Here is a 21465-nt window from a genome sequence, read left to right as displayed (position 1 = left end):
TGTTGTGTCCTTTCATTGCTGCTGCTTCATTGGGGCAGGAAGTGGCTCCACACAGTCCCCCACAGGGAGTGGGGAGGGTGAGGGGCTGACCCGCTGGCCCAGAGCAGTCTACTCTCTCTGCGGGACAGAAGTGGGTGGGCCTCTGGGAGCTGTTTGGGGCTTCACTCCCTGAACAACGCCTTGTCTCTTAGGGAGCGCCCACATTGCCCCTAGTCTCCTAGGGTGGAGGAGGGCATGCATGCCACTTCTGACCCAGCGGGGATGGAGCTTCCACTTCTCGGTGTGGCTCGGAGTGGGGGTGGGCCAGCCGGCGGACAGGAGGGCGCTAAAGGCACAGGCAGGGTCCGCCGAGAGCCAGCAGTGAGTGGTGACTTTCGGTTCCAGGGCGCCCCCTGGAGCTCGGGCTTCTGCGCTGCGGGCAGATGCGCGGAGACTGGGCGCTGTTGCGAGCCTGAGCCGGAGGGCGGTCTGGGCGAGGGGGCGGCGCTCCGGCCTGGGGCTGCAGGATCGGCGGGCGGGCGGCGCGGCATTTAAACCCCGCTGACAGCCGGCCTGGGGCTCGCCGGCCCTCCGTCCCCCGTCCTCCTGGGCACCGCCTGCAAGATGCGGTCCTCCCTGGCTCCCGGCGTCTGTTTCCTGCGCGCCTTCTCCAGGGACAGCTGGTGAGCTGGTGGGGGCGGCCTCCTTCCGCTGGGACCCGCACAGGGGGACCACAGCCCACACATTCTGGGAGAGTCCCCACCGGGACTCTTCTCCAAAGGTGCATTCAGGGGCAAAGACACCCCACACTTACACCCGGGGCAGCCCTCCCCAGCGCCTCCCCTTGTGTCTGAGTTTGGACGGGACACCCAGACTTGCCAGCTGGGAAGCCAGTGCCCAGGAGGATAGTGTGGATGTTGCATGGTGACCCCAGGGGCTGTCTGCCCAGGGCAGATCTCAGGGGTCCTGGAGCCCTGCCTCCGCACAGGCGACCCACACCTCTGGAGGGGAGCTGGCAGCCCTCTTTCTGCCTATGTGTAGGGGTTCGGAGGTCTTGTCCCTCTTTATGGAGGACACAGGCTGGAGCAGTGTGCTGAGTGAATTGTGTGAATTGTTGTGGTTTACAAATTGCCAAACTTAAATAGCCAGGTTCCTGGCTTCTCGTTTAGCAATGCCAGGGTGAAGTTCAGGTGTCTCCAGGGTCAGGTTGGGGAGGTGAGGACTCTGTGCTTTTAAGATGATAACTTCGTTTCAGTTTTAAGATTTAGAAGAGCTGTAGTTGAGGCTCAGTTTGTGGAGTGCAGGACTTGCATGTATGAGGCCTGGAGTTTGTTTCCATGCACTGCATATGCCCAGTCTGTGCTGGGTTCTCTCCCTCTCCTAACCTTTTACTCATTTAGGTTACTTACTTGGGCCTTCCTGAGTTTGGGACTATTAAAAAAACTACTTATTTATTTTCCTTCTTTCTTTCTTTCTTTCTTTTTTTTTTTTTTTTTTTTTTTGCCTCCAGGGTTATTGCTGGGCTCAGTGTCTGCACCATGAACCCACTGCTCCTAGAGGCCATTTTCCCCCCTTTTGTTGCCCTTGTTGTTTTAGCCTTGTTGTGGTTATTATTGTTGTTGATGTCGTTCGTTGTTGGATAGGACAAAGAGAAATGGAGAGAGAAGGGGAAGACAGAGAAGGGGAGAGAAAGATAGACACATGCAGACCTGCTTCACCGCCTGTGAAGCGACTCTCCTGCAGGTGGAGAGCCAGGGGCTTGAACCAGGATCCTTAACGTCAGTCCTTGGGCTTCATGCCATATGCGCTTAACCCGCTGCACTACTGCTTGACCCCCTATTTATTTATTTTCTTTAGAAAGAGATAGAAAGGCAGAGAGTGAGAGAGAGCACAGCACTGAAGCTTCTTTCAGTGTGGTGGGGGCTGGATTCGAACCGTTGCACATAGCAATGCAGTGCACTACCAAAGTGAGCTATTTCACCTGCCCAATATATATTTTTAATATAGGCTAAACCTGGACTCAGGGATATAAAAATGAACCTGTATTAAATATCTCATTTATTTATTTTTTTAACCAGGATGCCACCAGTCACTGGTAATATTGGATCAAACTAGGATCTCTTGCATGGCAAGGCTTGTATACTACTCTGGTCAAAGCTACCCAACCCTGTTTTTCTCTTACTAAAGGAGCCTGAAGATGTTATAATGGATTCAAAATAAAATGGGACTGGGGGCTATTGTCCAGTGGGCACACAGAGTTTTTCTTGGAAAAGTGAGAGTGGTGAAGGCACTTAAGTGTCACCAAACTGTATACTGAAAGATGATAAATTTTAAGCTATGTATATTTTACTATAATTTATAATAGAGAACTTAGAGATCATATCCATTTATTAATCAGGAATACTGGGGGGGGCAGGCAGTAGTGTACCAGGGTAAGGGCACATAGTACAAAGCACAAGGACCTGCACAAGGTTCCAGGTTCGAGCCCCCAGCTCCCCAGCTCCCCACCTGTAGGGGGGGTCACTTCACAAGTGGTGAAGCAGACCTGCAGGTGTCTATTTCTCTCTCTCCGTCTTTCTCTTCCCTCTCCTCTCAATTTCTCTCAGTCCTGTCCAGTAAAATGGAAAAAAATGGCCACCAGGAGCAGTGGATTCATAGTGCAGACACTGAGCCCTAGCGATAACCCTGGAGGCAAATAAATAAGGAATATTGAGGCAAAAGTGGTTTCTTGTACAGTGTGGGAGGGACAATGATTGCTACTATCTGTTCTAATACAGGCTTGTTTTGTATAACTTTCCACTTCAAAAACTGAAATAGCTAAAGGTTAGTGTGAGCTGAGAAGGAGAGAGCCCACAGATCCTCCACTAGACAAGGTACATCTTCTCAGTGAGAGACACGCTGGTTTCTTCAGTCTCCCTTGCTTTCTTCAAAAGTAGTCTCCAAGGAAGATTATCCTTGATCACAAAATAATCTTATTAGCTGTGATCTGACTCCTTCTGTAGTGCTACATTACAACGCAGGCCTTGTTATGCTTGTGTTGCTGTGAATTTTCATAAGGAATCTTAGATTTTCCCTTTCTGAGATTAAGGAGCCACGCCAAGAAATTGTCTCTACTAGGTTGGACCTGTTGAACTTAAATGTTTGGGCAGATTCTCCTTTTCCTAAGCTTCTCAAAACATATACTAAGCTGCTGTCAGGAAATGACCTTCGGAGTCCATCCGCAGGCACACACAGGAAGCCGGCTCTCTGGAGAGGACTTTATTGCTATTGGCTCCACACAGTCAGCCTCAGTTCTCTAAAAGAAGCTGGTTGTCTGCATCCCATTAAACAAGCATCATTCATATACAGCATTCCAGACAAGGCCTTGCTTGCATAACCAGTCTTTCAAATTATCTTCTAGCTTAAAGAAACAAAAAGGCCAGATTCTTACTGACTTTTTGTAATATATCTATGAAAAGCAAGAGGACTCAGCAGAAATTTCTGAATCCTGGGGAGTCAGCTAAGGAGAAGATGTTTCCAAATGTTTCATTTCAGTGGATAAAGCCAGAATCTACTAAATGGTTCTGAGTTAAGATAGCTTGAGAAGGGAAGCAGCCTTTCTACAGCCAGAAAATAGGATGAGAACACACTGACAGTCCAGCCGGTGTAAATGACAAGTATCCTCACCAGTTCTCCAGTCCTCTGCGACTGACTTTTGCACTGCTGAATGTTGGGTTAGTCATCCCATAAATGCTTCTGATCCTTGACTTCAGAATTCAGGAAATCTTGACTCTGGCATGTTCCTCAGGCCGTCAAAATGATACCATTGGAAGCTTGTATAAGAGAGAGTGCCATGTGTGTGATGGCTTTGGTGTATGAAAGATAACAATTCTGACCAACAATTACAACTGGACCTCCATGAAGCATGCTTCCATCTCTGTCCTGTCTTTGTCTCTGAAAAGCTTAGCCTAGAGTGGTGAAGTCCTGGTGATGACAAAAAAAGTTTTTGTTTTTTTTTCATTTTTCCCCCTTAGTAAAAATATGTTACTAGTTTGTTTGTCTGAAAATGGGCCTATCACTGTGGTTCTCAGCAGGGTCTCACTCAGGTATTAATCATGGTTTTTTTTTTTTTTTTTTTTTACCAGACCACTGCTCAGCTCTGGCTTATGGTGGCACAGGGGATTGAACCTGGGACTTTAAAGCCTCAGGCATGAGAGTCTTTTTGCATAATCATTATGCTGTCTATCCCTGCCCTCATTATATCTTTTTTAAAAAAAGATTTTATTTATTCATTCGTGAAGAAGATAGGAGGAAAGTAGTCTGGGAGGTGGAGCAGTGGCTAAGGAATTAGACTCATGAGCAAGAGGTCCTGAGTTCAGTCCCCAACAGCACATGTACCAGAGTGATGTATGGTTCTTTCTTTCTCTCCTCTTATCTTTCTCATTAATAAATAAATAAAATCTTTTAAAAAGAAGAAGAAGAAGATAGGAGGAGAGAGAGCGAGAAAGAATCAGACATCGCTCTAGTACATTGATCCCTGCTGGGATTGAACTCAGAACCTTATGCTTGATTATCCATTGTGCCACCTCCCAGGCCACTTCATTATATCTTTTAATCAAAGTAGCTTATCCTTCAGAAAAATGAGGGCAGGGAGGGTGGGTCATCATAAGCAGCCTGTCCCCAGACTGTGGCCCCTCACCCCTCACACTCTCCTCAGGGTGTGCCTGCAGCTGCTACCCCTGCCAACAAGCTTTTATGGCTTCCACGGGGGCCCAGGTCAGGTGGATGGAGGGTGTGCAGCAGTGTCCCTCCGCTCCACTCATCCTGGGTAGAGGTCTGGGCTCCCACCTGACCCTGGACCTTCCTGTGGCTCCTTTCACCCTGAACCCTGAGGACCATAAAGATGACTAAGGCCTGCTCCTGAGGACAGATGGGTATAGGGTGTGGGCTTTTGCTGAGCTCACTGCCCTCACAAGGCCCATGGAGGGTGGGTGGGAATGAAGGCTGCACGCTATGCCGCCCGGACCTTTGCAAAGCAGGACTGGCTGCCCCTGAGCTCTGGTCCCTCATCTAAGAGTGAAGATAGAGGGCTGGGAAGATAGCATAATGAGAAGTTGTGCTGCCAGCAAAGAGGGACTGCTAGCCTAAAAGCACAGCTGGCAGGATCCTGGACAGGATGATGGCAGGGTGATGGCATGTGGAGGAGAGTTGGTTGCAGGCACTGGGCTGGTGTCCCCGAAGGACATGCAAGGACCTCTTGCTAGAGACCAGGTGACTGGACCTAGGGGCTGCCTGGTGGGCTGGGGGGGCAGCACAGGGCCTGGGGAAGAGCAGCCTGTGGGAGGAGGAACAAGGTGACTCAGAGCAGGTAGACAGGAAGAGCAGGCGTGGCCAGGTCCCCTACACCTGATTTCCCCTGGGATCTGGAGAGGCCCTGGGGTGGGGAGTGAGGCCCTCTGCCCGCCCCCAGGAAGGCCCCCAGGAGACATCCCAGGCTTCTGCACAGCCCTTCCATCTTAGTCCTTGCAGTCTCTAGGGCAGGAGTGTGTGGCCTTATTACGGAGAGTAGACTGAGGGGTGAGAGGCCAGACGCCATGCCTAAAGTCACACCAAGCAGTGGAGCCAGAAGCCAAGACGCAGCCCTTCTGGTCTTAGTCTGTTTCTCTCTTCTGTGATGACCTCTGGGCAGGCATCCCTGGGAATGAACTGGACCAGTGAGAGGAAGGGGATCCCCTGGGGACCTAAGCCTCACTCCTCTACCCCCACCCCTGGGGCAGGGTCAGACCTGTCCTTCTGGCATGTGATTTGGGGGCCACCCCACCCCCAGGCCAGCCGCTGCACTTCTTCTTCCCCCTGCTGCTTCCTCTCTGCCTCCTGACAGCAGGCAGCATGTGGCCAGGCTCTGGGTGGGGCCATGACTCAGCCCCTGGCTGATCAGGGACATGGGGCTGTGGCCTACTCTGTGGTGGGATGGCCAGATTTCTTCTTCCGGTCCAGCCACATCAGTCCTGCAGGTGCCAGGGTGGGAGCTGACTCACCCCAGAATAACAACAGAATTGAGGAGAGGGCCAGGGAGATAGCTCAGTATCAGAGCACAGGACTTGCTTGCCTGAGGCCCAGAGCTTTATCTCTAGCAACACCGCATGCCAGGGCTGAGTGTTGCTCCAGTCTCACTCTCCAAGTATAAAGTAATTACTTTTTAAAGAATGGAGGGCAGACACTGGGAATGGAGAGTGGAGACCCTGATGGTCCCAGGGCACTCCTGCTACTCCTGCGTGACCATCGCTGAATTGGCATGTGAGTGAGGTGGTTGGGCCATGTCCTGTGGCATTTGGCCTCTACCTCACCCCTAATCCTTCCTGCTCAGGGAAAGGAGGGAATGAGGTTGGGGGGGGAGCATCGTCTTACCTCCCCATGCAGGACCCCCCATTCTGCTTTCCCTGACACACTTGGTTCCTTCCGCCTGAGTTGTGTGATGGCTTTGCCCTAGGAGGAAGGCCAGCCACTGCCTGTGGCCACCTTGCCAGAACCTGCAGCTCCCACTCTACCCTTTCATATGGGCTGAGCACTCAGTCCTGACTCTGCTTCCCTCTCAGAACACTTTTAAATCATCCTCTCCCCTGGACTGTTCCTCTCCTCATCTGTGTGTGTGTACATCTTGGGCCCCAAGCCAGAGCCCCAGCCAGCCTGCTGTCTCCCAGCAGGAGAGTAATGTGTGGGGGTCCCCTGGGCTTCTCTCTGCCCCTGGGGAGGCTGCCTAACCTTCCAGGCCTGGCCTGGCCATGGCCCACACCTGGACTGACAGCCTGACCTGGGACTCAGTCTGTACCTGGGGGTGTCTGTCCCCAGCTGGTCTTTCCTACTAGGATGTTTCTAGTGGCAGTGGAGGGCTTGACAAGAGCACAGCTGTGGCACTGGCACCATTGGCTGGGTTCTTATTCCCAGCCTTCTATCCCTTTCAGAACTGCTGAGTCCCAGAACAGGCGCCTTCAGGGACAGGCCTCTAAGTCCACTTCCTTGGGGCCAGTGCTAAGGTCACCAGCAGCCTGGTCCTACACGTGGCCTCAGTGTGACCCTGGCCAAGCTGGGTGGTGGGATTAAAGGAGTGGGGTCCCCACTGGCCCTGTGTGGGGGTGCAGACGGCAGTAGCATGGTTGTAAAGCAAGGGGGAGATGTGCAGGGACTGGGGGAGATGGGGCCCCCTAGGAATGGGGCCTCTTTGCTGGCCTCTGCTGCTGTTTCTTGTCATGTGGAATTGTGGCTCTGCTGGTGGCAGTGGGTTCCATAGGGGGGTTGTCTGTTCTTCATTAGGGACTGCTTTGGGACACACTGTCCCCACTTCCTGCCTTCGAGCCCTCCAAGTACAAAGTCTTACCCCAATCGATAAAGCTATTACCGTGCTCCTCGACAAAAATAAACTGGCCTATCCACTGGGCATTAAAGATAGCTGGTCCCCTGTTCTATCTGCCCTGGTTACTCAATAACAGAGTCCTGAGCAGCCCATGGGACTCCAGAGCACCACTTATTGTGAACAAGGCTTTGTCAGGTCAGGGGGCAATAGCCCCACCTGGAACCGTCCAGAGCCGGGGGTGCACATCCCTGGGGCCCCCAGTCACCAGTCTCTCCCATCCTCTGTCCCTCTCTCAGCTGTGTATACGGCCCCCTGCTCCTTCTGGGGCCTCTCGCTTCTAAGGAGAAGTGAAACCTGTGGTTCTGCCGGCCCAGGGGCTGGCCCCCAGACTGCATGACTTTAGCCTGAGACCCATCCCCAGCCCCTTGGGAACGGTGGCTCATTGGCCTTTTCAGTGGGTCAGCTGCCAAAGTCGACTGGGCAGAGGGTGGGATCAAGGAGGCCAGCAGGAGTGCTCTGACCACTGAACTATGTGTCCCTCCATCACAGTGCCTCAGGACTTCCTGCTACCTGGAGTGGTCAATGTCCTCCTAGGGGTGGGAGTCTGAGAAGCCAGTGCTGAGCCTCCCTGCCTGTTGAATGCACCTGGGTCCTGACCACTGCAGCACCCTGTGCACCCTGTGGACACCTTTGGATTGATGCAACCTAGGCCTGAGTCCAGGGGTGTGGGCACAAGGGGCCCTGCTGGCCTCCTGATCCCTGCCCTCCAGGAGGACCCAGGATCTGGAAGCCCCGAGTGCTAGCCCCAACCTGCTTGCCGACCCCCCACCCCACCCCACTCCCAGCCCTTCCTCTGTGCCTGGAGATCTGGCAGAGCCTTGGCCTTGCTAGTAGACAGGCATAAGGGTGAGACTGACTGGGCTCAGTTCCTGGGTCCTTGCTCACCTCATACCCCTCAGTGCACTGAGCTGCACTGCCAGCCCCCACCCCCTGTAACTCTGCCATGTGCCTGGGGGTAGTGCTGGTAGTCAAGACTTTCCCAAGCAGCCAGCAGGGCTGAGGAGCTAGCTCAGTGGGCAGAATGCAGGGCTCACATGCACGAGGTTGCAGAGTCTTCACGGGCACTGTCTGGGAGGTGGCCAAGCTCTCTGACCTGGGAAATCAAGCCCACTCAGTGACTTCTCCTCACCCTCGGACACATCTATACCCCACACGTCGGCACCCAGGCCCTTCGGGCCCTGCCCCTGGCTCTTTTCTCAGCCTGTCTTGCAGATACCCTGCACACAGGCTCATGATCCCACGCTTCCTCATTCTTGCACACATGTCCCCTCACCCTGGCACCTGCTTCCTACCCACCCCAGGCCCAGAGGACTCTCCTTGTCTGCTTTTAGAGACCTAGAAGCCTTGTCTCTGGGGCCCTCTCTCAACCCTGCTCCCCTCCTGCTGGACCCCAAGCTTTTCTTCTGTGGGTCCCAGGAGTGCGTAGGCTTCCACAGTGAGTCAGAGGCCTCGCAGCAAGCTTTCAACCTCTGCAGAGCAGGCAGGTTGCTGTATCGTGTGGACTGAGTTTCCTTTTCTTTGACCTTTGAAGAAGCCACCCAGTCATCCTCTCCATCCAGAGCCTCTCGTGGATCCCAGGTTAACCACGGGTCATAAGCCATAGGCCGGCTGGAGCGAAGGGACACAGATACCCGCTGCTGGCTGGCGTGGGCCACGGGACAGTGGCTGGACTGACCCCTGGCTTCCCCATGAGCCAGCGGGTAAGGAGCCTCAGGAAAGCAGGCTGAGCAGTGGAGGAGAGGTAGGGGTTGGGGAGGCTGAGACACAGGCTGAAGGTGTACCTCCACTCTCGAGGGAGCCGGACACAGGACACAGGACACAGACACAGGACATTCAGGCTCAAGGCAGAGAGAGTGCAAGGGGCCTGTGGCCCAGGGTGTGCTGAATTCCCCTTTCCACACATCCAGGGAAGTGGGTTTGGGACTTGGGGGAGGTCCCTGGAGGGTAGAGTGGGCCTCCACTGTCCACCCGTGGGTTCATGGAGGCAGGTGATGGGAGGACTCAAGTCCACTCCCCCTCCTTCTGGGTGAGCAGTATGGAGCCCAGGTCTTCCCTTTGGGGGGAGGGGTCCTGTTTGAGGTCTGCTTTAACCAGACCAGGGGCTTGAACCTGGGTCCTTGTGCACTGTGAGTGCTTAACCAGGTGTGCCACTGCCTGGCCCTATTTATTTATTTTTAAAATTCAACATGAATTTTAAAATGAGAGGCCCAGGGCCTCTCATGTTGAATGTTTCTGTGTAGTCTCAGTCTCTGGCCCAATTTTTATTCTTTTATTTTAAGGGATAGGGAGAAAGAGAGAATACAGCAATGCTTCACTTCACCACCCATCCATGGTATCTGATATAGTGCTGGGTCCCAAGCCCAGGTAACCTATCTCCTAATTGCTTTAAAGTCACTACTGGATGCACCACTACCTGGTCCCTATTTGTGTGTTTGTGTGTGTGTGTGTGTGTGTGTGTGAGAGAGAGAGAGAGAGAGAGAGAGGGAGGGAGAGAAATGGAAAGAGGGAGAGATCAGAGCACTCTGGCCTATGCAGTACCTAGGATTGAACCCAGGACCTTATGCGTGTGGTCCTGTTCTCTCCCTGCTGAGCCCTGTCTGGCTGTGGAGGGAGGCGCTTTTCTGTGGTGTGGGCAGCAGGGGCTGAGCTGGCTCAGCGAGCTGGGTCCCTGGGATCCCCTGCTCCAGACCACTGTGCCAAGGCACTGTGTGAAGGAGACCCCAGAGGTGAAGCTGTGAGAGGCCCCAGGGCTCCATGCAGAGTGGGGGAGTGCCGACTAAGGCTGGGCCCCTTCCTGCCTGTCCCCCAGGTACCGAGGTTTCATCCTGCTCATCACCTTCTTCATCTACACCTGCTATCACATGTCCCGCAAGCCCATCAGCATTGTTAAGGTAAGGCTAGGGGGAGAGATGGGATGCTGGTTCCTCTGAAATCCACTGGAGCAGAAGGGCCTGAAGATCAGTGCACACCCTCCTTCCCATTCCCTTCTCTCTCTTTTATATATATATATATTTTTTTATTTTATTTATTTATTCCCTTTTGTTGCCCTTGTTGTTTTTTATTGTTGTAGTTATTATTGTTGTTGTCGTCATTGTTGGATAGGACAGAGAGAAACGGAGAGAGGAGGGGAAGACAGAGAGGGGGAGAGAAAGACACCTGCAGACCTGATTCACCGCCTGTGAAGCGACTCCCCTGCAGGTGGGGAGCCAGGGTTCGAACTGGGATCCTTATGCCGGTCCTTGTGCTTTGTGCCACCTGCGCTTAACCCGCTGCGTTACAGCCCGACTCCCTCCCATTCCCTTCTCACTGTGTCCCCATGGACATGCCCCTTCACCCGCCATGCAGAGCCCAGTCCCTAGTGGCCACTTCTGTGTGGACTTACCTGAGCTGTGGTAAGTGAGTGAGAAGGACCCTGTACCCTTCCCCTGGCCTCTGTGGGCTCTGGCACAGGGGGTACCCCCTGACCTGTGTACCCTGTTGCCTTCCAGAGCCGCCTGCACCAGAACTGCTCAGAGCTGATCCGCCCCATCAACGACACCCATGACCTCAATGACACCACGTGGTGTAGCTGGGCTCCATTTGGTAAGAGGAGTGTCTTCAGAGTGTGTGTTGGGGTTGTCGGCAGGCCCCAGGCAGCCCACCTCCTCTCCCTCCCATCTGCTTTCAGACAAGAGCAACTACAAGGAGCTGTTGGGGGGCGTGGACAATGCCTTCCTCGTGGCCTATGCTGTGGGCATGTTCATCAGGTAAGAGGGCGCAGAGCCCATGCCCAGAGCAGGACTGGGGGATGGGGCACAAGCATGGCAGGGTGGCCCCTTCTGTCCTGGGGGCAAGGGAGGGGGGGACATGGAGAGCAGGACTCCTACCTGCATGGCTGGGGCCAGGAACCCAGGGGTGTAGGACAGGCTGTAGGCTTGTGCAGCCCTAGGTTCTGGGCCCCAGTGGAGTTCCAGATGGTCTGAGCTGGGGCCAGAGGTGAGGGTTAGGGGACATTTTGGGGAGACAACAGTTCCTGGGTACAGGGTGGATGGGTGAGGCTGAGGGGAGAGAAAGGGATAAAGAACAGCTGGGGTGGTCCGGGAGGTGGCACAGTGATAGGGCTTTGGACTCTCAAGCATGAGGTCCTGAGTTTGATCCCCGGCAGCACATGTACCAGAGTGATGTCTGATTTTTTCTCTTCCATCCTATCTTTCTCATAGTAAATAAAATCTTTTTAAAAAAGAAAAGAAAAAAAAAAGAGCAGCTGGGGTCTGTGGGAAGTGGGAGCAGGTGGTAGGGCCGAGGACCAGGCCAGGGGCTTCGGGGTGGGGAGCTGATGAGGCAAGTGCTGTCCAGAGTCATGCCAAGGACGTCCACTGTAGATGAGAGTGGGTGAGAGTGAAGGCCTGGTGGTGAGAAGACCCAGATCTGATCACTATCCAGAGCTGGGCTGGGACCACCAAGGCTGGAAAGTCAGTCCGGGCGCCCTCTGCTGGGGAGCTGAGAGGGAACCTGGGCATAGGGGGCAGCCAGCATGGTGTCCAGCCATCAGTGGGGCTCAGTGGGGCACAAGCAGAGGGCTGCGAGAGCAGGAGGGAGAGTTGCCCTACAGAGCACTGAGTCCAGTGTGTTGGGGGGGCATCCAATTCAGGATGTCTGAGAGGCCCTGCAGTCCAGGGGAAGGGAGGGAGGGACTGTGGGTGATGGTGGTGGTGGGGTTTCTGAAAACCAGGGCCTGTCCCCAGAGGAAACAGCCAGGGGAGGGTGGTGGGAAAGAATGCTCAAGAAAGGTGGTCAGCTGTGTCACATTCAGCAGGGACACCTGAAGCCCCTGGCATGAGGTCACCGGCAGTTCCCCTTCCCCCCTCCTGGGCATAGTCTTGTGTATTGGTTGAAGTGTGGAGGGATACAGGGTCCCTCTGTTGACCCTTCGTTCTGCCCCCACAGTGGGATTTTTGGGGAGCGGCTGCCTCTGAGGTACTACCTGTCGGCTGGCATGCTGCTTAGTGGCCTCTTCACCTCGCTCCTGGGCATGGCATACTTCTGGGACATCCACTTCCTCTGGTACTTTGTGGTCATCCAGGTAGGAGCCTGACTTGCAATGAGCCTGAGTTCCAGTAAGCAATGGGGCTGCTCTTCCTGCTGCACACCCTGCCCCCTGCCCCCATTCAAGCTGACCCCCAGTCCAGCACACCTCCCCAAGTCTGCAGCTACGTCTATCTGCACTGGGCACCCACCACCACCACAACTCCTAGGCTCCTGTGAGACCCTAGGCTCTGCAGCCACAGAGCTTCTCCCTCCTGGCATGTGAGCCCCCTACTGGAAGCACCCCTTAACCTCCTCCCCTCCTCTCTCCAGATCTGCAACGGCCTGGTCCAGACCACAGGCTGGCCCTCTGTGGTGACCTGCGTGGGCAACTGGTTCGGGAAGGGGAAGTGAGTGACCAGAGTGATGTGCACGGTGTAGGGGGGGAGGTATCTCTCAGACTTCAGTTCAGGATGACACACTTGTCCCATCTGGCTGATGTCTTAGTAACTCAGTGTCTTCCAGTCCCCACCCCCAACCCCATTTTCTCACTGACATCAGGGTCACCCACGAAGCAGGTGACTGTAATCACAAGCTTGCTCATACTACACGAGGGAGGTCTGTACAACAGCACTGAAAAAAAAGAATTGTGGGCACTGGAGATGGCCCATCCATCCAGTAGAGTGTATACACATTGCCATGCGTGTTGAGCTGGGCTTGAGCCCCTGGCCACAGAGCACAAGGACAGCTCCATCCTCTTCTTCTTCTTCTTCTTCTTCTTCTTCTTCTTCTTCTTCTTCTTCTTCTTCTTCTTCTTCTTCTTCTTCTAGCGTTTGCCCTTCTTCTGTAGCCAGTCAACAGCATCAGGTTGAGCCTGATGTGGGGAGTGCTGGGGTGCTTCTCCATTTCTCCCCCTCTCTGTCTTAGATTTCTTCCTCCATCTAGAAAAAGGTTGTATTGTTGTGTGCAAAACTGAGAAATGTTATGCATGAAAATGAATAAATAAATAAAGGAAGAAAGAAAAAAAGAAAGGAGAGTCTCCTAGGAGAGGTGGAACCATAGAGCCCTAGCAGAACCCTGGTGGCAAGCAAAATGACTTACTTCATTCCACGTGAGCTTGAGAGAGAAAAGCTGGGACTCCCCTCCAGTATATGGGGTGCTGGGAATGGAGCCGGGAGCCGCAGGGAAGCAGGCCCACTGAATCCTGGTGTGGCTGTGTTTATGCATTCAGCCTTGAACTCGCTTTTGTGCATAAATCCTTTTTTTTTTTTTTGCTTTCAGGGTTATTGCCTGGGCTCACTGTCAGTACTGTAAGTCCACTGCTCCTGGAGGCCTTTTTTTTTTTAATTCATTTTCGTGAATAGAACAGAGAGAAACTGAGAGGGGAGAGGAAGGGAGGTAGAGAGGGAAAGAGACAGAGAGATACCTACAGACTTGCTTCATAACTTGTGAAGTGACCTTCCTGCAGGTGGGGAGCTGGATGCTTGAACCAGGATTCTTGAGCGGGTCCTTGCGCTTTATACTATGTACGCTTAACCTGGTGCGCCATCACCTGGCCCCCTTGTGCGCAAATCCGTCAGAGCATTCTCTTCTGGCCCCATGGGGGAACTTGAGTGCTGAATCTTTCATTGTTTGGGGGCTCTCTGACTGTAGAAATGTCCCACCCCAAGTGTAGTGACAGTCACAAGCCTGCAGACACTGCCCATGACCCCTGAGGGTAGAATGGCCCCTGACTTGGGCCCAGTGCTTTCTGGAAGCTTCCAGGAAAGAGGAGCTGAATGACCTCAGGGGCAGGAGCTTCATTTGGGAGCCAGGGAGTACTTGCTGAAGGAGCCCTAAGGGGGGTTCTGCCACCCCCCCCCCCACACACACACTCTTGGTTCTCTACCATGTATCTTTGGGAACCAAGACTGTAGGTACCTGACTTTGGAATTCATTCCTTCACTTATCCCTGACCTTCCCCTCCCTCCCTCCCTCCCTCCCTCCTTCCCTCCCTCCCTTCCTTCCTTCCTTCCTTCCTTCTTTCCTTCCTTCCTAGGCAGTGCAGGGTTTGGCCCCCAGGACCTCACAGTCCTGTGCTCCATCTGCTGCATCCCCTCCAGCCCCAGCCAGCTCCCTGACCTTGGCAAACTCCCTTCACCCTCTCTGTCCTTCCCCCTCCTCCCCACTGCAGGCGGGGGCTCATCATGGGCATCTGGAACTCACACACCTCGGTGGGCAACATCCTGGGCTCCTTGCTGGCCGGCATCTGGGTGAGCGGGCCCTGGGGCCTGTCCTTCGTGGTGCCCGGTGTCATCACGGCAGCCATGGGGCTGCTCACCTTCCTCTTCCTCATCGAGTGTGAGTGGACCCAACCTCTGCTACCTGTGCCTGGGGGTAGGGCAGGCAGTCCCAGATGCAGGTGGAGACAGATGCCCTGTTCTCTGAGCTTTAGTTTCCCATCTGTAAAGTGAGATGCATAGGTAGCCTCTTCCTGCAGTTGTGGGGACACAGGGTAAGGGGCTCACATGGGTCTAGGGGACCCCCACAATGAGCCAGGCCTTCCTGTGTCACTCTCCCCCTGGGTTCCTGGGCTGCATTACAAGAAAGGGCAGGAGTGGCATTGGGTATTGGGAAAGCCAGGCCATGATGCCAGGCTCACTAAGCCCTGCCACCCCACCCCCCCAAAAAAAACCCACAGTGCTAGGTTGGGACGGGGGAAGTGGTCATGAAACCCAGAGCAAGAGGTGCTGGCCTGCTGGGGAGCTTCTCAGATAGTTTTTCCTCCAGACCCAGAAGATGTGGACTGTGCCCCCCCTCAGCACCATGTGAGTGTGTACCCCCAATCCAGGTTGGGTGAGGAGGTGCGGGGAGGGCGGGTACTCATAAGCCTTGGAGTGGGCTCCCCCTGCTGTGCTGACTGCAGCAGGGGTACCCCTCTCCGGCTTGGACCCCCTATCAGCGGGGGTCTTCTTGTGGCTGGTGGGAGGGAACTGGGGCCTTGCCCACAGAGGGCTGCCCCTCTCTTCTCAGGGAGTGTCAGAGGAGAGCCCCGACAGCTCCGAGGAGGCCGGGAATGGGCCCTACAGGGATAGCAGTGTGGACTTGGCAGCCAGGGCCTCCAAGGCGCCCAACCCTGAGCCCATGGCCATCAGCTTTTTTGGGGCACTCAGGATTCCGGTGAGAACCTGGTGGGGAGGAAAGGGAGCATGTCCTCTGGGCTTTCCTGGGCATCCGCTGGTGGACAAGGGCTGGTGTTCTGTGGCTTCTAGAATTTCCTTCCACCAGTGGGGGAGGGGGCTTGTGGAAGGGGTGCTGGGAGGCGGGTCTGGGTAGCAGGCATGTGGATATGTGTTTGAGGCTGCCTCCTTTCCACCGTGCCCTCTGCCCTGCTCCCTAGGGCGTGATCGAGTTCTCTCTGTGCCTGCTGTTTGCCAAGCTGGTCAGCTACACCTTCCTTTACTGGCTGCCCCTCTATATCTTCAATGTGGGTAAGGGGGGAAAGAGGGGCCAGGGGGTCTTGGGTGGGTGTGTCCCCGGCCTCTCCCAGGGGAGAGGGAGATTGTTTGCAAAGTGGGAAGCTTATACACTAGCCCCTGGACCCTAAGTACATCCCTCTGTCCACTGGGGCAGAGCTGGGGGTCAGGACATCCTAGCCCTGCTCTGTATCCCTGGTGCAGGGGCCCTGGCTCCAGGCTACTGGCCCTTGATGGACTGGAGGGCATAGGAAGCCACTGCCTTCAGAACCCCCCTCAGGTGCCCATGGACCGGCCAACCCAGCCCTCATCCTCAGCAGGACAAGTCTGGGCTCTGCCAAATGTTTGCCCTGAGTCACAGGGATGACCCCAAATTTGTATCCACAGCTCACTTTGGAGCTAAGGAGGCTGGAGACCTGTCCACACTCTTCGATGTTGGGGGCATCATAGGTGAGGCCGAGTGGGGCAGGAGGGGCTTCCCCTCTCCTGAGGAAAGCACACAGAAGGAACAGGGTGTGACCTGGGCAGTGGCAGTAGAGGAACAGGCAGGGTTTGTCCTGACTCTGCTCCTGCCCGGCTGGGCTGCCCCAACAAAGGGGCCTCAGTGTTAGATTCCCCCAGCAAGGTGCAGGGGCAGCTATGTTGGCTCTTGGTGCCCAGGCAGAGAGAAGGGCAGAGCTTGGGTGGCAGGCAGGTGGGGGTGGGGGCCAGCCCTGGGAGCTGGTTTGTGTTGCAGGTGGCATCGTGGCCGGGCTCATCTCCGACTCCACAGGCGGCCGGGCCACCACCTGCTGCATCATGCTCATCCTGGCTGCACCCATGGTACGTGCTGCCCGGGGGCCTGTGCACCCATGTGTGTGCATGTGTGGGCACCTGGTGCATGGCCAGGGAGGAGAAAACAGCCTGAGCATTGTGGCAAGTGCTCAGTGCCCTGGGTGGCCTTGGGGAGAGACAGGAGGGAGTTGGGGGGGAGGGTGGCTGCAGATTCCCAGGAAGGAAGAGCCAGGGGGCCACCCAATGGTGGTGCCCAGGACTTGTACCCAGGCCCCTGCACCAACAGCAGAGCTGATAGGGGGCTGACTGAAACATGGCCTGACAAAATTGGGAGGTCGGAAACAAGAGAAGACTTATCGGGTGCCAGGAAGGTGGCTCTGGGCAGACGGTGCAGATGCCCATTGTATGTGGGCCAGGCTCCGCCTCTGGCCCCTCTGATGATGGAGTCCCATTCTGCTCCCTTCCCAGGGGAGGACGGCTGGCTTTGGGCAAGGGGAACAGCCACCACTGCACCTTGACTCCTCTGACCCAGGACATAGCTCTGGTGGTCTGGGTAGAGAAGTGGAAGGAGGAGGCCACCTTGGGGCCCAGACACTGAGCCCTTCATGACTCAGGGTGGCCCCAGGTGTGACACTCCCTCCTCTTCACAGATGTACCTGTACAACTACATTGGCCAGAGGGGGCTGGTCAGCTCCATAGGTGAGGTGGCACTCCCGGGGCCCCGCCTAGGCATCGGTGGGGAGCACCCAAAAGCAGGGTCTCCGTGCTGGGGGGCTGGATGGGTGTCCGCCTTAGCAGCCCCTTTGTCTTGCCACAGTCATGCTGATTGTCTGCGGGGCCTTGGTCAATGGCCCCTACGCGCTCATCACCACGGCCGTCTCGGCAGACCTGGTAAAGGCCTGGGTCTCAGGGTCCACTCCTCCACACCCCTCCTGGGGCGGCAGACCCTTGGAGCACCCCAGCAGCCACCGTGACCCGTTTTTCTCTCAACCTCTCCCTCTCAATGTGCTGGTCCTGCCCACTCGCTCTCTCTCCAGGGCACACACCAGAGCCTGAAGGGCAACGCAAAGGCCCTGTCCACTGTCACGGCCATCATCGACGGCACGGGCTCCATAGGTCTGTGATGCACCCACAGCCTGGTCTTGGGAATGCTGCCCTCGTGGGAAGTGGGAGGTTGCCCTGCAATGGCTGCCCTGACCCTGAGCTCCCACAGGTGCGGCCCTGGGGCCCCTGCTGGCCGGGCTCATTTCCCCCACGGGCTGGAACAACGTCTTCTACATGCTCATCTCTGCTGATGTGCTGGCCTGCTTGGTGAGAGTTCCCTGGGTGCGGGGCAGGGGTGGGGGCCAGGGGTGCAGGGCAGAGATGTGGTGGTGTCGTGTCTGGCCATGCTGGGACCTGGAGGGGCTCTGGGCCAATGAACACGGCTGCCCTTTGCTCACACCCACTTTGTGTTCCTGGGCTCTGCCTTGTGAAAGCCTCCTCATTCGCTCCCTCCTCCCCCTGCCAGCCCACTGTGGTCCAGTTCTGGGATTCCCCTTGTTCACACTGGGGTGTCCCCTGTTCACATGGCCTCCTTTCTGCCCCCCCCCCCCCAGCTCCTCTGCCGCCTAGTATACAAAGAGATCCTGGGCTGGAAGGTGTCCCTGGGCAGAGACAGAGGGTGAGTGCTCCAGCGAGCCCCCTGCCTTTGCCTCTCATCTCTCTCCTCAAAGTGTAGAACCCAGTGTCATTGGCCTGAACCCAAACCTGCCAGATGCTGCCCCCCTGCCCTAACCTGTCCTCTATTGTCCCTGTGTGTTTCCGTAGCTCTAGTCTGGCCCTTACCCACCCGCGGTAGTCTTTCCCTCCAGCCCCATCACTTTTGTGAGTATCTCCTGCAAGCCAGGACGAGCTTGTGCGCAAACCTTTCTCCACCATGCTCTCTCTAGCTTCCGCCTGCCTCCAGGCTTCCTTGCAGAGACTGAGTCCCAACAGAGCATGGTGCTCTGGCTGTATTTCCTCTGGGGTCCGGAGCTCAGACAGCTGCCTTTTTCCCTTTGTGGGAGTCCCTGGGGCAGAGGAGGCCAAGGCCAGGGAGCAGCTGTCCCCGGAGCTCAGACTCCTGAACAAGAGCCCAGACTCTGCCGGGAGCAGATCCTCTGAATGCAATTACAGCCACACGTTGGTGGTGGGCTGGTGTACTTGCTGGCGTTGCGGTGGTGGGTGTCTTGCTCATGGGGAGCCGGCAAGCATGAACAGTGGAAGTGGGTTGCTGGTGACTCCCGGGGCACAGGGCAGCATGTCACTAAAGAGTGTCTGCACTACAGGGGAGGGTGCTGGGGGCCAGGCACCCCAACACAGCGCCCCCTCCACACAGGTCTCTGGGCCTGAGGGGAGGTCAGGAGGGAGGAGAGGCAGCAGGAAGGGAATGAGTGGGTGTCCAGAGGGCTTCTGCTTTGTTTCTGAACTTGACTCTGATATTGGAGGCATGTCAGCAGACTCTAGGTACCATGATGGGCTCAGAATGCTCAGCCTCATCAGTCCTAGTGGGGCCACCTCTGTGTGAGCCCCGTGCCCAGGGCCAGCTGGTGACCTCTTGGGAGGCCCTGAGAGGGTGAGGGAGGCTGCTGCAGCCAGGCCTATCCCTGCACAAGGCAACTTTTCTGTTCATGTTCCCCTCAGAGGTCAACAAGTCTTATCCCAGACCTCTGCAATGTTTTTTTCTTCTAAAAGGTTATTTTTTATTGGGGTGCTGGCACAGTAGGAGAGCACAGGATTTGAGGTCCTGAATTCAGTCTCCAGAACTTCATGTGCCCAGAATGATGTTCTGCTTCTTTCCATTCCTAGTAAATATTGGGTTATTGGAAAAGTCGTGACATATTTTTCTGTTATTCCATGCAAATATACATCATGACTTCTTTGACAACTTAACAAATCTTTTAAAAGGTATTGGATTTTTAAAATTTTTTATTATTTATTTATTGATTTTGCCAGAGCACTGCTCAGCTCTGGCTTCTGGTGGTGTGGGGGATTGAACCTGGGACTTGGGAGCCTCAGGCATGAGAGTCTCTTTGCATAACTGCTATGCTATCTACTCCCACCCTTGATTATTTTCATGAAAGAGGGAGAGAGCAGAGCACCATTCAGTTGTGGCAGTGGACTGATCCTGGGGAATTCTGGAGCCCCAGCACACAAGTTTTGTGCTGTAATGCTGAGCTGGCTCCCCTGTGCATTTTCATGTCCACATGGCCTTCCTTTCTTACCCTACCTCTGGAGAGGGAAGCTCACTTTCTTTCTCTTCCCCCTCCCCTCCCTCCTCCTACAGGTATAAAGAAATCTGAGGCCCTGTTTGGAAGGGAAGCACAGAAGAGCCCAAAGTGCCCCCCGGGACAAGACCTTGGACTTGGTCACACTGGGTGAGGCCACACCTCTTGCTTAGACACACAGCACAGCGCAGCCCTGCCGGCAGGGCTCAGGGCTGGAAGACAGTGGCGGGTGGGAGCCACCCTGAACTGGACATGCAGGGCTCAAGCTCTGGGAGTTGTGGGCAGAGGCCTGGGCATGGGGCCGAGCTTGCTACGACTGGGACACAGGCAGAGGTTCAATAAGGCCCAGGCCTGGAAAAAGAGTGAGTCCTCTCTGTGGAATTCAGCCTCTGTAACCTGCTGGTGCCTATAGATGGGTGTCTGATCCTGTTTCCAACCACCTGCCTCTGTCCCTTTGTCCACGAACCTGAGCTCTCTGTGGCTGCCCAGCTCAACCCTCTGGCTGATTCATGTTGATGGAAGCAGCATTGCTGTGCCCTCTGCAGCCAGGAGAGGGCGACGCAAGGGAGGTGCCAGACCCAGGGAGGCGTCTCCTGGGGTCCCGCTGCCCTGTGAGTCCTGCGGGCACTGTCTGGGCAGTGCGAGGTGAAGGGTTGACTTTGGGCGTGACCCAGACTCTTGTGTGTGTGCTGAGTATTTTGAGAGTGAGCTGCCAGTGCTTTCGGGGTTTCCTGAGTTAGCCAGCTCCAGGGTGGAGTTGACAATTCACAGAGGGACAATGTGGAAGACAGGAGGATAAGACTAGCCTGGAGGAGAAAGCCTCCTGGGCCCGAGCGACACTGGGACTCTGGTGACATAAAATGGCATTACTTGGGCCAATGTCAGGGCCACTGTATCAACTGGGTGCAGCCCCCTCCAAGTACACCCCAGTATACACACTCCAGCAGGGACGAGGGGTGGGCATCATGCCTAAGGGCATTCACTCTGGCTTTGAAAGGAGCAGCCAGCCAGGAGCCCAGCAGGTGCTCTCAACCAGACTTTTTCTGTTCAGCGTTCAGGAACACTGCCGGCATCACTCTGGGGCCACTAGGTGGCGCTGTGACCCCATGGCAGAGCCCTGCAGGGCGCAGGGGCAGTCCAGGTGTCCACTTTCCACTCATTTCAGCAGAGACTGCTGTTCCTCCCTCCATGCTCATGAGCGCTCCCCCCTTTCCCCTTCTAGAGAAACTTGTGTGTGGGTATGGGGAGTCCCCTCAGCTCTGGGCACCTCTCTGAGCTGGCTCAGCAGAGGGTTTGAGGGGAAGGTGGGCAATCTTAAGAAAACCCCTGCAGGTGTTGGCTGAGGTGGGGGTTTCTCTGTTCACTTGTCGGGTGACCTGAAGGGGCAGGTTGCCAGAGAGTGGCTCTAGGAGAGAGATGACTAAACCCACAGGAAGGGTGAGCTGGCCTGGGCAAGCAGTTGAGGGAAGTGGAGGCAGCTGCACACAGGGGAACCCAGGGCTCCAGGCACAGGGCACAGGGAGGACAGCCCAGACTCCTGGGCTGTGGGGGGGAGCAGCATGTGGCGCTGGGCATGGTGACCACCACCTGCCTCAGAGGCCTCAGGAGCCAGCAC

General features: G+C 55.6%; 1 protein-coding gene across 3 annotated transcripts; it reads left to right on the top strand.

Annotated features, from left to right (window-relative positions):
• The first annotated feature begins 284 nt into the window (after positions 1–284).
• Positions 285–20286, top strand: SLC37A2 (solute carrier family 37 member 2). Of its 3 annotated transcripts, none has more exons than XM_007520653.3 (19): positions 285–662; positions 10179–10260; positions 10858–10951; positions 11037–11115; positions 12296–12431; positions 12707–12783; positions 14547–14713; positions 15143–15180; positions 15386–15532; positions 15753–15843; positions 16216–16278; positions 16565–16650; positions 17253–17301; positions 17420–17493; positions 17640–17718; positions 17816–17913; positions 18201–18265; positions 18412–18468; positions 19910–20286. In XM_007520653.3, the coding sequence occupies exons 1-18, from the start codon at positions 604–606 to the stop codon at positions 18440–18442; spliced, it is 1515 nt and encodes a 504-aa protein (XP_007520715.1). In that variant the 5' UTR covers positions 285–603; the 3' UTR covers positions 18443–18468; positions 19910–20286. The 3 variants fall into 3 exon arrangements, with proteins under 3 accessions (XP_007520715.1, XP_060035793.1, XP_060035794.1); XM_060179811.1 differs by lacking the exon at positions 285–662 and adding an exon at positions 8944–9069; XM_060179810.1 differs by lacking the exon at positions 18412–18468.
• The last annotated feature ends 1179 nt before the right edge of the window (positions 20287–21465 follow it).

The sequence above is a fragment of the Erinaceus europaeus genome, chromosome 20 (assembly GCF_950295315.1).
Source record: "Erinaceus europaeus chromosome 20, mEriEur2.1, whole genome shotgun sequence".
Classification (NCBI taxonomy): Eukaryota; Metazoa; Chordata; class Mammalia; order Eulipotyphla; family Erinaceidae; genus Erinaceus; species Erinaceus europaeus.
The sequence above is the reverse complement of the archived record's forward strand: the minus strand, read 5'-3'. Positions and strand labels throughout refer to the sequence as shown.